The following is a 15,585-nucleotide window of genomic DNA, read 5'->3' as shown; positions in this document are numbered from 1 at the left end:
TAGTTTTAATGGAATTCAACATGTTAGGTTTAACTGTTCCATTAACAAAATTGTATGATGTGTAACTAGTTTTCGTCCTATATTAATTGATTGGTGTGTTTGATTTGCTTTTACGATACCCTCCATTTCTTTTTCATTTCAACGTCTGCGTAGAATGCATAAAAAGCATTACAGGTGATGAAATAAAATGACGTTTCTGTTGTTTTTGAATCAGTAGTTTTGTAACTATTGCTCAGACATCTCGATTTTTTCATATTAAAAATTGTAACACATTGATTGGATAATTAATTTAAAATAATGAATAATCAATGTTGGGCATCGCTTAGATATAAGGAGTGTTCGAACCTTGTTCCATACCCAAATCAAATATTTAGGCATTCTTGGCACAAGTAGTTTCATTTTGGTGTTTTGACGATAACCATCATAGTAATCTCATAGATTTTATATGATTATGTTTTAAATGAATTTTAAGATTTTTTAAAACATATTTTCAAAATGTATTACACAGTGAACATACCATAATTAAACGCTTTTTTTTCAATAATTTTATTTATTTGATGTTAGTTAATGACATCTGAAGCAGAAATTGGGCAAATGTTCTCTTTTCATATGCCATTTCCCTATACGATATATAAGATAAGTAACAACTTGCTGCAAAATTAAAATAATCACTTCAAAGGTTTTGTGGTCGCTGGCTTAAATGGTGTATCGTTATGGTGGATCCATCTGCACCATGACAACAATTTGTTCACCGTGACATAGTTATCTTTTTCCTCTTTCGTTTACCCCAGACATGACATTTTATGAGCAACTCGGCGGGTATTTCTAGGAAAGCACAGGACGTTCACCCTACCGGTGCATTTGTTCCATACTCACAGTTTAGCGGAGTCTGGGTTGCTCATTATTTTTGTTTTTTGTACGTGTTATTTTGATAACTACATGTTGCGTGTGTCTTTCTTTTTGGAATATATTCTTTTTACTTCCTCTCGAATCTTATTTCCCTTACTTACCTTTTCAATGTGGATCCTGAAAAATTCGAAAGATCTTTTGGAGGCCCTCAATTCAAGATTATTATCAGAGTATAATAACATTAAAACCTATCATTATTCAACACTGTATACTTCTATGCCTCATACGCAGTTAAAATCCTGACTCAGAAACATTATGCATCGTTGTTACTCCAAAAAGATGCTACACCCATATGTAATTATATAGTTTTTGGTAAAGAATCCGCATACTTTGTAAAAAATAATTCCAAACCGTGTTCAAAATATACAAAAATGAGATGTTTTCAAAGTGCAAGAATTTTTCATCGACAACATATTTATTCAGTGTGGTGGACGTGTTTTTCCACAAACGGTCGGCATTTCGAATACTTGCTGACCTGTAACATATTCCTACACTCATATGAGGCTGATTTGATCCGTAAGAAAGAATATCGTGTAGCTAGATCCTTTAATCTCAGTTTCCGCCATATAGATGATGTATTATCTTTAAACAATCCTCATTTTGGGGATCGCATCTACCCCCAAAGAACTTGCGATAAGGGATACTACAGATACCGTGTCAGAATCATATCTTGACCTACACTTAGAGATCGATGGTAAAGGAACACCATTTACCAAACTTTGCGACAAACGTGATGACTTTTCATTCAGAATTGTCAACTTTCCTTACATCTGTAGCAACATCCCTTCAACACCTGCGTATGAATCGTAATCATCTGTAATCGATTACACTTTTGTAGTAATCACATATAATCAATAATTATGCCTCTTTTTGATTACATGTAATCAAATATAATCGATTACTTGAGAAAACAAGGCTGTAATCCTGATTACTTTTTGATTACTTTATGAATAAACGTAAATAAAATATGTAATAAATGAATAATGTATATATTTTACAAATGTTTGAACTGTGTAATATGTTACTATATTGTGTATTGTAAATTGCATTTGAAGCAAAATGAATTCAGATCATTTACAAACAAATATATTTGCTTTATTTTCGGAGTTCATTTAGCATGTTAAAAGAATGGTTATTATAACTATTGAATGTCCATAGGGTAACAATTGTGAATGAGAAAATAATTCTTAGATTGTCCCTTGGGTAAACTTTCCCTGAAGTTAGAAAATGGGTCTTTTTATTTTACATGTAAAAACAGCTCACTGACCTTATATAATATACATGCGGTGAATTTTACTTTTGAGTGTGACATCAAAGCAGAATGGATGTCTATTACTGCAAATTTGATATATTCTGTATTGAATTTATGACATTCTTCAAAATTTACATATGCTTGTAATTGCACAGCTCATTTAACCACTTTCAAAATGAGAAGTTTATATCATTTAATGATTTTCAAATTTCCTATTGTTCAACTAATTGTGTGCATTTTTCACCTGTAATTAAAAGGTTGGGCTATCAGGAAAACGCCTGTTATAAAAACATGTTTGTTTAAAATTTCCTAATTGACTCCCCTCAGGGACATATAGTGTTAATTGTCATATCTTGACACTAGTAAACCACCTTGTCTATTACCTTATTAGAGATATCAAGTAAAAATAATATAAAATAATGAAAATCAATAACTGCCACTTTAGCCCCAGTTGAGATGCTTTTCAGTATAGCTAGAAAGTGTATAAAAGTATTGCATCTGATCTTATTGTACAAAGTTTGTAAAAAAATAAAGCATTATATTTATGAGTTTAATCTTTAGAAGCCATGTTTTAAGTAATAATTGAATAATAATCTATTATTTCAGAAGGGTAATACACTTAGTTAATATAACATGTTTAAAAAACATCATAATGATTACACAAATTGAAACATTGATGTACAGTAGAAATGAAGTGGTGAATGTGTAAAAATATATTCAATAACAATACAAAAAACTTATGAGCCGTTCTGAAATCACAAAAGTCCAGACTCCTTCCACAACCAGAGTGAAAGAAGTATAAAAAAGGTACATGAGACACAAAGGCCACTTCATTCTCTCTTGTATGAACTAAAGCATGCACTTATATATACAGCTAACATATCCTCTTTTCAAGTGTTTTTTTTTTCACTTTTACAAGTCATGTAATCATAAGTAACCATGATTACCAAATTTAATTATGATTACTTTATCAAATGTAATTACGAATGTAATCGATTACAGAAGAAAATTCATGTAATCGTGCTGTAATCGATCACATTAAAAAAACCTAAGTGATCATGATGTAATCGATTACATTTCAAAGTGATCAGCCCCATTCTTGGCCAGTTGACCTGGAAGTGGTAATTAAGACCTATGTTTTTGGATACTTTATAATTACCTCCCTTTGATCGTTTTCTATGTTTATGAAAACCATCATTTTGTATTGTTATCAATTACAGTTTTGATGAAATCAACAGAGAAAAATATTTCATTTATAATGTAACTACTAAATTACTGTCTGGTTCTTATTAGTTTAATGACTTTTTTGTATGTTTAATAATTGTCAGAAACCTTACAATTCAGAATATACGCATGAAATAAGTCATCTCGACGTATTGCTCAATTTGGAAATTATGATTTTTTATCATCCTTGTGTTAGTACTAATAGTTATGGGGTTAATGGCATTTAGTCCAGTTCTCTAGAGCGCAGTAGATTAGATAAGATGAGGATGGAAAAGGCCCTACAATTTATTAAGTATTGGTAGTTATTGTATACCTGTTCTCATGTTTTTGTATAGTTGTTTTTGCTTGTGTAAATAGTAATTTAATCGAACGTTCACATGATGGAATATCAGTTATAAAGTCTCAAAATGTCCGTACACTTTCCTCCCTTTCTCAAATACAAACATTATTTAATTCAAGAATGTCTAACCACTGTTCTATTATAGTTCGTATCTGCAATTTGGATAAATGTACGTGAAAAATAAATGAAAAAAAAATCATTTAAAACTCAAATTCAAAGAACTAATTAAAACGGCTCCTTAAGACGCAATATCAATTACGTCTAAAAGCTGTTGTCAAGACAAACTCAAACTTATAAAAATATAAATTTAATATTATGCTAATAGCGATTCTTCGGGCTTGGAAAATCTAAATAAAAATCGTATCCATTTTACTAGATTGAATGACATTTATCTTTGAACAAAACGAATTTTAAATGGTTTTGGTTGGTATGTTGCCCCAGTTTGTATTCCATTTGTATCAAATTCATCGTTATCATTTGCTGGTTTAAGGTTGAATCTCTGCAGAATAGAAACGAAAAACATCAGCAGTTCTGTTTCAGCCAGTTGCCTTCCTAGACATATTCGAGGCCCTTTAAAACAAAATGTAAAAAATCATTTTATAGACATCTTACTTTTTCGAACCAGCAAACAATTTTAGAGTGCCCTATATATTGTTTTGTTTAAGTACCAGTCCATAGAAAATTCATTAACTTCCTTGATATTGCTACATCCTCTTAACCTTTAAACCATGGTTTACAACTTAGACTTTTCAGGTTTTACTATTTTTTTGGATTTTGTTTTATACTGTTGACGGTGTTGATGTTGGGCGGAGTATTGCAAAATATTGTTTAACAGAAGTAATGACAAAAAAAAATGGTTTCTTACATATTCAAATTACACGATGTAGATTTAGAAACGGGTCAAAACCGATATCATACCGAAAAACAAATTCACTACTGCAATCATTCATTTGAGCTAGAACATATCAGGTGTATTGACTGTTCGTAACATTTTCTTTTGAGATAACATATTACATTGTATTCAAATTTAAAAGAGGTCAATCGATTCGGGTCTGTTTAAAACAAATTAAATTCCTTAGTGAGTCGGAAGTAGAAATGCAAGAACTATACAGTATGTATGAACTTGCGTATATTTGTTAAGTATTGAAATGTTTTCGCGCGACTACAATCTTTCCATATATCAGTTCGATGTAATATATAGTAAGTAGTTTTGTCTGTTTTAAAATAATATTTCAATCATCCTTTTCGAAATTCTTAATAAAGCATCCAACATGAGTACAATTATAAATTAAAAATCTAGATAGGGAAACTATTACATATTTACCTTGCGAAAACGGAATGAAACCTTCTACTTTGCAGAATTTACCATCATTGTCTAAAAACCGTTTGGGATCAAAGCTATCTGGATCATCCCAAAGAGACGGGTCACGGTGCACGGAAAGCAAACTGCAGACGATAGTGGAATCTTTTGAAATCGTCATCCCGTCAATCGTGACGTCCTCTATAGCTCTATGCGGTACGGCGTTGGGAGCTTAAAATGTCAAATGGGGTTAAGATATAAGTGTGCAGAATACAAGATATTTGCATATGGACGTGAGCCTAATTCTAAGTATAGTTATTTTAATAAGCATGATAATGAATTACTATGCACACCAAGATCTGGTTACAAAATCTTAAACAAAAACAACACCAAACGTTTGTTTATGAAATTCTTGCGTATTAAAGATAATTCGGAAAATACTGGTAAAAAAGACGACGGTTTGCACATCAAATTTATAACAAACGTTTTTAATCGCAATTGCTATAATCAAGTCGTATACTGAACTTCTTACCATAACTTTTACTTTTTTTCCGAACAGCATTATCACTAAAAAGGCTTAATTTACGATTAGACTATGGCCTATATCTATCTAAGGCTCACCTATCGTTGCTATTCGTTGAACTTCGTGAAGTGTTGCCATAACATATGGTAAGTCAACCCTATCCTTTGCAACTGGCAATCTATCGTCACCTATAACCTGTGAAATAAAAACTGATTACATTATGATTCTTCACTATACGTTAACTGAAATCGAACTGAATCATCTCGTATTCACCTAATAGATACTTCCTTTACTAATCGACTAAGCAGTTTTTTTACGTGTTGACATTATAAACTACGTTGTACTTAGTGTTTTATCAGTAAATGGTAGAGGCATTAGGTGGAACAATCATAACAGAATTTCCAATAACAACCAGTCCCCCTAAATGTCTTTTTAAGGAACTGTAAACATTTTAGCCCATCGCTTTCCCTACTTGCAAGAAAGCTTTTGTTGTTGTTGTGGTTTTGTGCGATTTGTGAATTTCACAGTTTCTGTATCAAATGAATTTATATTCAACATGTACATGAAATGTTGCATCTAATTGTATGGAGAATCTGTTTATCAACAATTTAAGATATACTTGGTGGAAGAGCAAGTTACGATTTACAAGGTCAAAAATATCTTTTTCCAATTTTCGAAACTTGTAGTTCAAGCTTTATTCTACGTATAGTGAAATACGTGAAATCTTAAAATGAAAAATAGTTTTCCCACCAATTTCTCCGCTACAAATTGCATAACAACCAGAAATATTTCCTTTACTTCTTCATTATTTCAAAAATATGGACTTGCTCTTACATGGCCTAATGGGCAAACTTAATGCTTTTACACTACACAAAATGCTGACACAAGTTACAGACTGTATGATTCTAAGGTAAACTGCTAAGTCAAAAATATATTTAATCCGATCATATTGTGGATTCATCATTGGACATACATATTTTAAGTTTTGTGTACGTTACAATATAAGAAAACAGTATGAGATTAATTGTTTGTGAAAATTTTAATTTGTATGGCAAAGCTGTTTACGAACCTCTAAGATTTCTTCCCGACATTTCTTTTGAACTTCTGGGTACTTCAGCATGTATAGCATACACCACTGTAAGGACAATGACGTTGTATCTGTACCGGCAAAGTATAAATCTGCGATGGTATATAACAAACTTGCCTCTGAAAAAAACACCTTACTAGTAATATGTAGATAATATCATATAATACACAAATGTTTCACATTGTTTCCATCAGCAATAATAACTTTAAAAAATTTATAGGTATATACATGTTAGTTATATGTTCTTTATCATTTCCTTAGACTTGGCTTGTTTTCAGTTACCCGGAATGAACAGGTTTCTTTACCTGTACTGCCGTTTCATCCATTAGTCGTTTGAAACAAAGCACTTGCTACAAACCAGAAATTGAAGTTTCCACAGTCTTTCAAGCAGAGACATTTATTTAAGAAATAATTCGTGGAAGGCGTAGATTTGTACTCATGTTAAAATGGGTACGGCATTTATATTCTATTATTTAACACCGAGCGATAGCGAGGTATTTCAAGAGAATATAAATGCCAAACTCATGTTAAAATGAGTACAAATCTACTCCCGGAAGGGATTATTTCTTTTTTAATATGACAAATACGGTAATTTTTGTGACAAAAATTTCCCTAGACGTAGCCAAAATAACGGCTGTTCCGTTTAAACTTCCCGTATGGAAGTTGGATTAACTAAGAAATAAACCACATATCCAAGTAAACCATTGAATAAGTATCAGTATCAGAGTAGTATTAGATAACCTTTCAGCCGTTAAATCATCCCGGAAACGTTTTTAAATTAGTGTTTTGTCTCGAAGCGACAGCGAAAGAAAAGAGACAGTGCACAGGAGCTAAAGGTGGGGGTTGTACCGACATATACTATTTGACGATATGAAAACGTCATACTAGAATTAAGGTTAATCATTACCTTTTGACAAAGGTGCTCATTAAATCACAATTTTGCACTTAACTACAGATAACCCTTGGAAAGATATACAGCCGAACAAGAATATTGAAATTTAAATATCTGCTTTATAATATTGTAATCTTACTTTATTTATGTTATGCACATTTTAAACCAAGTTTGCAGAGAGTGCCTACACAAACTAAGTTGAGGAAATGTTTTGAGGTGTTTCTCAAAATTAAAATGAGCCCTTTTTAACTTCGAATACTGGTAAATAGAAAAAGAATACCACCTAAACATATCATTAAATTGAAACTCTTTAAATGAATTGACAGTTTAAGGTAAAACTCAGTTGTTTGATTATTTTGCCATGTTCAGCAGATTCAAAAACTGCACAGCAAACGTCAGTTCAATTTTTGATTTAATTGCACCTATAATTTATTTATTTATTTATGATAAGGGTATGTTATGCATTAAATATTGTCGATATGCACATGTTACTATGGTTCCTGGGTGAATATTGTGATAAAATTGAGCCCATATTTGTCAAAAGATTGCACTCTACCAAAAAGAAGAGCGATATTATTTTGGAAAAGTAACAAGCATCCCTTAAGTAGTATTTCTATAATTGAGCAAAATGTGCTCCATGTAGATTGCTGTCATAACCATTACTCTCGTATTGTATCAAATGCACGTTTTTGACAATTTAATTGCCAGGTGGTAATGAATAAAAACAAAAAAAAAACACCAATTCTTAAAATAAAAGAAAATCAATTATATTGAAGAAGTAGTTAAAAGCAAAAATATTGAAATTGGAATCACAATTTCAAACACAAAGAAGTTCTACCATGAGTAGTACCTTATAGTATACTTATTAAGGGTTCTGAATTTGAGATTTTTTTATCTGAGGTATGGTATAATTAGGTATGTTTTTATACATGCGGAGCTAAACTGAACTGCATCAACTTAGAATTTAGAATTCATATGGACTGCCATTTATCCTTTTGGGCATGGAAGAGCTCAAGGCTACATTCGTTTAGTTCTAGGAATATGCATTTAATGTTTAAACGAATCTACTTCAACTTTTCTTCAACTACATGTGACATAAATACTGCAATTACTCTTCTGAACAACTGACTAGCCAACTGATCATATCCATTTAATCAACTTTATTTGATTAAATGCTTAAGAGACGACCATTTGATACTAACAATGGGGCTGGCAGTTTTGTTCAGAACAGAAAATTTATTTTCAAAGCTTCAGAGATAAACTATTAATTTTCTTTTTCCTGTACCACGGTGTCTTGGGGCCTAGAAATCCTGATCAAGATATTCATTTACAAAAGCTGTCAGCTTTCCCATCAGAATTAAGTGAATATCCCTTACCTGAAATCTTTGAATCAGATTTACTCTCCTGCTCTAAGTAAAGATCTATAAAACTTCGTATATTGTTCGGATCAAATGATTCTCTTTGCTGGTTAATACGAGATTGGATGTAACCTTGAATATCGTCTCTACAACTCTTCAATTGCCTAGGCTGTCAAATAAATTTGCAACTTATATATAATTTAACGTATTTTAGATATCTCACTGTTAACGCATCTGCATATTTTGCCGATATTTTTTCTATCAAACCTTTCATTCTTTAACACAAACGTACGTCTCTACTCCTTAATAGGTTATGAAAACAAGTTAATTATAATAAATGTGTGAAGATTTTATGTGTAATTGTTAAGCCTTTTTTTTAAATATTTTACCAAATGTTTTTGTTTGTTTTAAAACAAATGTAAACATATGTTTAGAACCGATATGGAATTAAAAAGTTTTTGGGTTTATAAATCACATTGAAACAGAAGACAAATTATTTCACTAAGATTAAATGATACTTTTTCATATACTAAATTATATGAGAGGCATATGATTACCATTGGATTTTATTCACGTGTCTTAAGTTATACACTGGTGCATTTGTAATGTTTCTCCGTTTTTTTTCTATTCATAGAGCCTATGTTGTCAATACTTTTATTTTAGTAGTATAATGTGTATCAACACCGATTGTTCAATGAGAATTGATATTTCTCAAAGATATAAGTATATGTATAAAATAACAGGAACAGTAAAATGGTTGTACTTCATATTGAACAGTATCTGCTGATACGTCAAAGAAGTCGGTTGGTAAGGGCAAAATTTGGCCTCAAAACAGAGTCTAAAATTTTATGTTGTTTCTCCGGTTCTTTAATGTGTTTTATAGTTGATTTGATTGATTTATGGTATATAATAATATTTTGAATATTTTTGGGAATATTTGCCTTTCAAACTTGGCTGGGATTGGGAAAATCTGTTAAAAAGGATGATCAAAAACCAAATTTATGCTCTTTTTCACCATTTGAACAAAGGCCATATGTGTGAAGCCTCTCTTGAGTCAACAGATGTGTGGCCACTACTTCCGTTCAACACAAAAAACATCTTTAAAACTGCAGAAATGTTAAAAGGTTTTCGTAAAAGTTTCAAAGATAGATGCATCTTGTTATTTTAGTAACAACGTCATAAATCTCGTCAAAATCATCTTATATTCAGTGTTTGCGACCATTTTACAATACTACAACGAATACCTAGTATCAGCTTTAATTTAAAAAGAAAATACCCAAATTGTGAGGCAAAAAGGGGTCTTTACCAAACTTTCTCCTGTATAAAAGTGTCTTATATATTTTTGTCTTATTGCTTTGTCAATGTATATTACATGTATGCATGCATTGTATAGCTATTTATGTATCTTATGACAGTTGTAAAAGCTCTAAGAGCGTATGTTGCTTTGTTGTTATGAACTTGTCGACTTAAAATAAAGCTTATCTGATTCGATTTGATATGAGAAAGTTGCAATCAGTTTTATTTGGAATGCCAAAAAAATGATGACAATATGTGATAAGAGAAATACAACAAGAACTAGCGATAACAAGGTTTTACCTTTTGTATACATTTATCTTAGACTCAGTGTAACATTGTACAGTAACAGATAAAACACACTCATCTATCTTTAATGATAAAATTGTATTTTCCAAAATATTTTCAACTACAATTTACTGTAAATTACCTGTGACGATGGAAGGATGTATCGAAGGAATGGAATAGCTCTGGTTAACGATGACATGGCTTGTAGTTTAAATATCATTGATATACGATCTATCAATCGGTTAAATTCCACGTCATCGTAGTCAAATCTGAAAAAGGTGTAAAGGATATTTCGCAATTGAAATAAAGGTAATACAATTCAATGTCACTGATACAATATAAGTTATGTATGAGGTTTTTAGTGTATAAAGCATATTTTTTTTAAATAATATTTGTATTATTTCTTGTCATATGATATTATATAAATGTAAAATATATTTGTTGTCAATTGTTTAATTGAATATGATTAAGTTGCTAATATTGTTAGCGACTTCTTGCACTCGTCATTTCAGTACTTCATATTTGCATACGATTTGCTTAACTATATATTTATACTCCACGTAAATATCTGTGCCGTGTTAACCGCCATAGCGTCATAGTTCTAGCTTCATACGAGATAAAAATGTACCTCTTAAATATTAAACACGTGTGTTCTACGAGTGTTTCTTGAATGTATGAGAACGGGAAGTTCACATGACATGATCGATTAGCATTGAACATTACCAAGTATTTGATTCAGGCACAGGGTCTCGTTACAACACTATGTAGGTCATAAACATTAGCACGGTTCCGATATCTATGAATATTCATTGCCAGTTGTTTAATATGGTTCTTAATCTGGTTTTCTGGTCAATATCAATGATCCCAAAATCATACATACATCTTTTAAAAATGTCATACACATGTCTATGTATTTTTTTTTTTTTTTTTTTGCTTATACTAGAACGGGAAGTTTTCATTAAAAGACAAAAGTGATCGGTCATCATTGAATGTATGTAATATGAACCAATTGTCCAATTCAAACACAGGGGCAAACTTCATCTTCAAATAAGAGAATAATAAATTTACAGACAAAATATGAACAATTTTATCTGAACAAAACATTGTGCAGAACCAAAATAACAAAGTTATGAAGTTTTGGAAATTAGGATGAATATCCTTAAATTGTTCAGTGGTTATTATGTTGTTTATTTGTCAACCAATTTGACACTTAATGAGATACAATATGACATCACTAATGAGATAGGCGAACTCTTCTATATGTATGGGTTTTAAACATTATTGGGTCCCCGATATGTATATAAGGTCTGAAAAAATCCCTACTCTATCCTACATAATAGCATCTAAATGAACTGTCCCGTACTACCATACATCGTGTACTAAGTTACAGCCCTAGATTAATCAAACGAAGAGGAATGACCCGGCCAGCGAAAGCAAGATTTTTATATAGCCTAACAGGCCGAGTGGTCTAGGGCGCTGGACTTAGTTCAGGCGGTGTTGCCATAGATGTCACAGCGGTACGAGTTCGTGTCCCGCGGAGGGAACGACCAAAAATTTGCATCGTAAATTTGACAGTTCTAACATCGTTGGGAATTTTTCATATACGTTTACATATCTTCCCTGTATCAATTTGATCCGTTGGAGCAGTGTAGCGAATAAAGTCGTCACATTCTGAGACGTTGTATATATATATATATATATATATATATATATATCCATTACCGGTTGTTTAATCTGATTCTGAGTATTGAAAACATTCCGGTCATCACAGTTACGAAGGAGTACGCATTCATATCAAGGTACACTATCGGAACTACTTGACCATTTCTGCTAAACTGAAAAATATTCTGTTTTCTTATGTGTTACTAGAAAGACTGAGGATTTCCGATTGCAAAGGAACCAATATTTTAGAGCATATAATATTGGTGCCATTTCGAATGTTGAAAGTTAGACAAAATCGATGACAGAGGCTATTTAACGATTAGCAACTTTGTAGACTTCAGTCTTTTATTATTAAAGGTTTCATAATAAGTAAGGAGCTGAATGAGATTTTGCAATCCTTACAGACGGGAAACAAGTTTACAATTTAATATAGATCGCAGTTACTTGTCGGATATCCCTTCCCTAAAAAAATTCGATAATTCATATCTGAAAAGAAGTTCGGTTAGTTTACTCTCGGACTTTCTCACGCCAAAAGGTCATAACTAGAATATCAACCCGCCAATCATAAAATTTTAAACTTACGTTGAAAATAGCATTGAATTATGGGGAAAATATATGTAATGGATAAGATAATCAATTGGTTAGTATCGAGAATAACCAAAACATAAGTATTTGTGTTCAGAATTATTAAAAAAAAGAGATCAATACAGCCCTTTCAAGTTACCTTGAACCAAAAATAATGTTGGAAACAATGTTGGATGTAACTTTTGAATATATATTGCTGACATCTAGTGTGTTTTTCTTTGCTAAAAAGTCTAATAAAAATCCAATCTCCTCTTGAATTCTCTGTTCAATTGATTTTTTGCCAACCCCGAAGTCCTTCAGTGCTGTGATGGTAAATTTTCTCAGGTTTTGCCATTCCTGTCCGTTACTGGTACCCACACCTGAAATACCGTGTTCATTACAATATAATGAGTCACGATCAGATAAAAAAACCACAAAACTATTGCAATTCAATACCTTGTTATCTCTTAAACAGGTCCTAAACAGATTGGCAACGCTTTCTGAAACAACATGTAGTAATGAACATAAAGTTATTTTTGAATTCACAACCTAATATGAATCTGAATTTGGGAGACTGATAGTGATTATCATTCAACGTACTTATAAACGAAAAACTTAATGAGACTTTTTTCTACCCAACAATCATGTTATAAATGTTAATGTAATACTTTATGCTTAAACTTCAACGTTTTCCGTTCAACAAAAACGGCCTCAATTTCATCATTAAATTACATGTGACTACAAACAAACCAGTGCATCTACAAAACATTTAATGCATCCATTCCGTAGATATGAAAAAGTCACATCAAGTTTATTCAAAATTATATCATTTAGTTTAAATCATCTAATGTGAATAGGTGGTTATTTTCCTTTATTTGACTGGCATGTCAATATGAATAGTTTATCTTAAATACATAAGGAATTTCTCAAAGCATTATCCACACTTAGTTAAATTTTTTGCCTCTCTGCAGAATTGCTAAAATTAAAATAACAAAAGTCAACCCAGTTATTGTTTTTATAGAATTTAACATAAAACGAATGCAATTTAATCATATCTAGGCGATGCTATACCTTAAAATTCTTTTAGATACACAGATTTGTCAGTCAGAGTGAAATTAGTGGTGGAATTAAGGCCATATTTATCGAAGATAATGACGAACCTTAAACATGATTTATGAGAGTTGAATAAGCTTACAATATACACACTAGTCCAATGTACTAAAAGAAAAATATTATAATTATATTTGTTTATACTGCAAACTGTGAAATGTATGCTTTTCGCGATAAAATTTGGAACTCGAAAATTAAACAGTTGAGCATATTTCTTTTAAGATTGAACATTTGTTGAATACGATTCTTAGCCGGATCGCGAATTAAAAACCAAGAAACCGCGAACAAATATGGCGGTGCTAAATGACCCGGTATACGGTAACTACTGTATAGAAAAATGTTTCCAAAGCAAAAGTAAAACAAATTTTAGGAAAAAGATAATATGTCTATATTGCAAGGATAAACTCACCATTTCCATCTGGAAAAATTGCCTTCACCAATGGTCTAAACTTTGTCTTATCACTGTTATCTACCAAAACTTCACGGATATTCTTATAACCGAAAACAACCACTAGATTGCCTTGTCCCATTTTTAAATTCACCAAATCTCCGTATTTCCTTTGAAGTTGTCGGTATGTTTCGCCAATGTTTTTCGATTTGAAGAATATCAACAAATTGCCTACCACAGGCCATGGTCGAGGCCCGGGAATGTTCACGTTCTTCTGTGACATTTGGTCCCATAATAAATACGAAATTATCAAAAATATAAAAAATGTTGAAAGCGTGGTGCTGTCAATACATTCCAACATGTTGTCGCGTCGGCACTGCCAATACTGTAAAATACTTGTATAAGTACACATATTATATACCACTACCAAAAGGGTTCCCGTATAACGTTCTACGTTTTCACCTTTCATGTTTACAATAAGTGCACGTTATACATATGTTATCGATTTTAACATCTGACGAGCATAATTACGATGATACAATTAGTTAGATATGTATGTATATGACGTACATTAAAATATTAATTGGTGCCATAAGTGAATTAATAATTTTCAAAATTAGTTGACTTGATTCAAAATTAATAATTTTATTTCAATCTCACCACTTGTATAATTTGTGTATCTTTTAAAAGTATATCTATTTTCAATCCTTCCGTTGCGGTATATATAAAAAGGTATGAAATGGAAAGGTCAAAATGTAGAACGACAAAATTTAACATAGGTTGAAGTGGTGGACTATGCATCGTCAAGACGTAGTTATTATTTAAAATTTAGAAATATCACTACAAAGAATAATAATACCCTGATCTTTGACTAGACGGGTTTATCAGCTAGTTACCAAAAAATAAAAACTCTATGGCACGAAATTATTTCTGTGTATACGTTAATTAAATTGTGTATACAATGTATATGGAATTAGTTTTGTGTAGACGTAAATTGAGTATATACGTGTACTGAATTATTTCTGTTAATACGCAAATCGAGTTCTGTATATACGGAATTATTTATTTACAATTATACTGAAAAAAAAAAACAACACAGGTATTAAATGCAATTACTTGTTTTAAACAATGAAAGCCTTCGTTTCTTAATTATTTTCTGGTAAAGCATTTTCTCTTGTTTATCGCGAATCGTAGAAGTTTTAAGCGGCAGTGTTTATAAAAATCAGATAGTGGGCGAACTTACCGAGCTCAGTTTTATTTCTTGATCAGAAACAGTTCCTGATCACATAATCTTATTTTTCATTTGGTTGTTGGGTTGTACATGGAAAAACGATTATATTGAATATAATTTATGATATTGGACCCTAGTAAGATGGACATTTCAATTTAGTTGAT

The 15,585-nt window shown here is 31.5% G+C and overlaps 1 protein-coding gene across 1 annotated transcript; it reads right to left on the bottom strand.

Annotated features, from left to right (window-relative positions):
• Positions 1 to 3,080: 3,080 nt before the first annotated feature.
• Positions 3,081 to 14,660, bottom strand: LOC148628767 (cytochrome P450 2B15-like). The gene is made up of 8 exons (XM_088594033.1): positions 14,212 to 14,660; positions 12,853 to 13,072; positions 10,609 to 10,735; positions 8,904 to 9,054; positions 6,618 to 6,754; positions 5,647 to 5,743; positions 5,050 to 5,256; positions 3,081 to 4,295 (listed from the first exon to the last, which is right to left on the bottom strand). The coding sequence occupies exons 1-8, from the start codon at positions 14,657 to 14,659 to the stop codon at positions 4,114 to 4,116; spliced, it is 1,569 nt and encodes a 522-aa protein (XP_088450159.1). The 5' UTR covers position 14,660; the 3' UTR covers positions 3,081 to 4,113.
• Positions 14,661 to 15,585: the final 925 nt, after the last annotated feature.

Source organism: Perna viridis, chromosome 1, assembly GCF_037379345.1.
Source record: "Perna viridis isolate PV_CMFRI_1.1 ecotype Kerala chromosome 1, ASM3737934v1, whole genome shotgun sequence".
NCBI lineage: Eukaryota > Metazoa > Mollusca > Bivalvia > Mytilida > Mytilidae > Perna > Perna viridis.
Note: the sequence above shows the minus strand (reverse complement) of the source record. Positions and strands in the feature narration are given on the sequence as shown.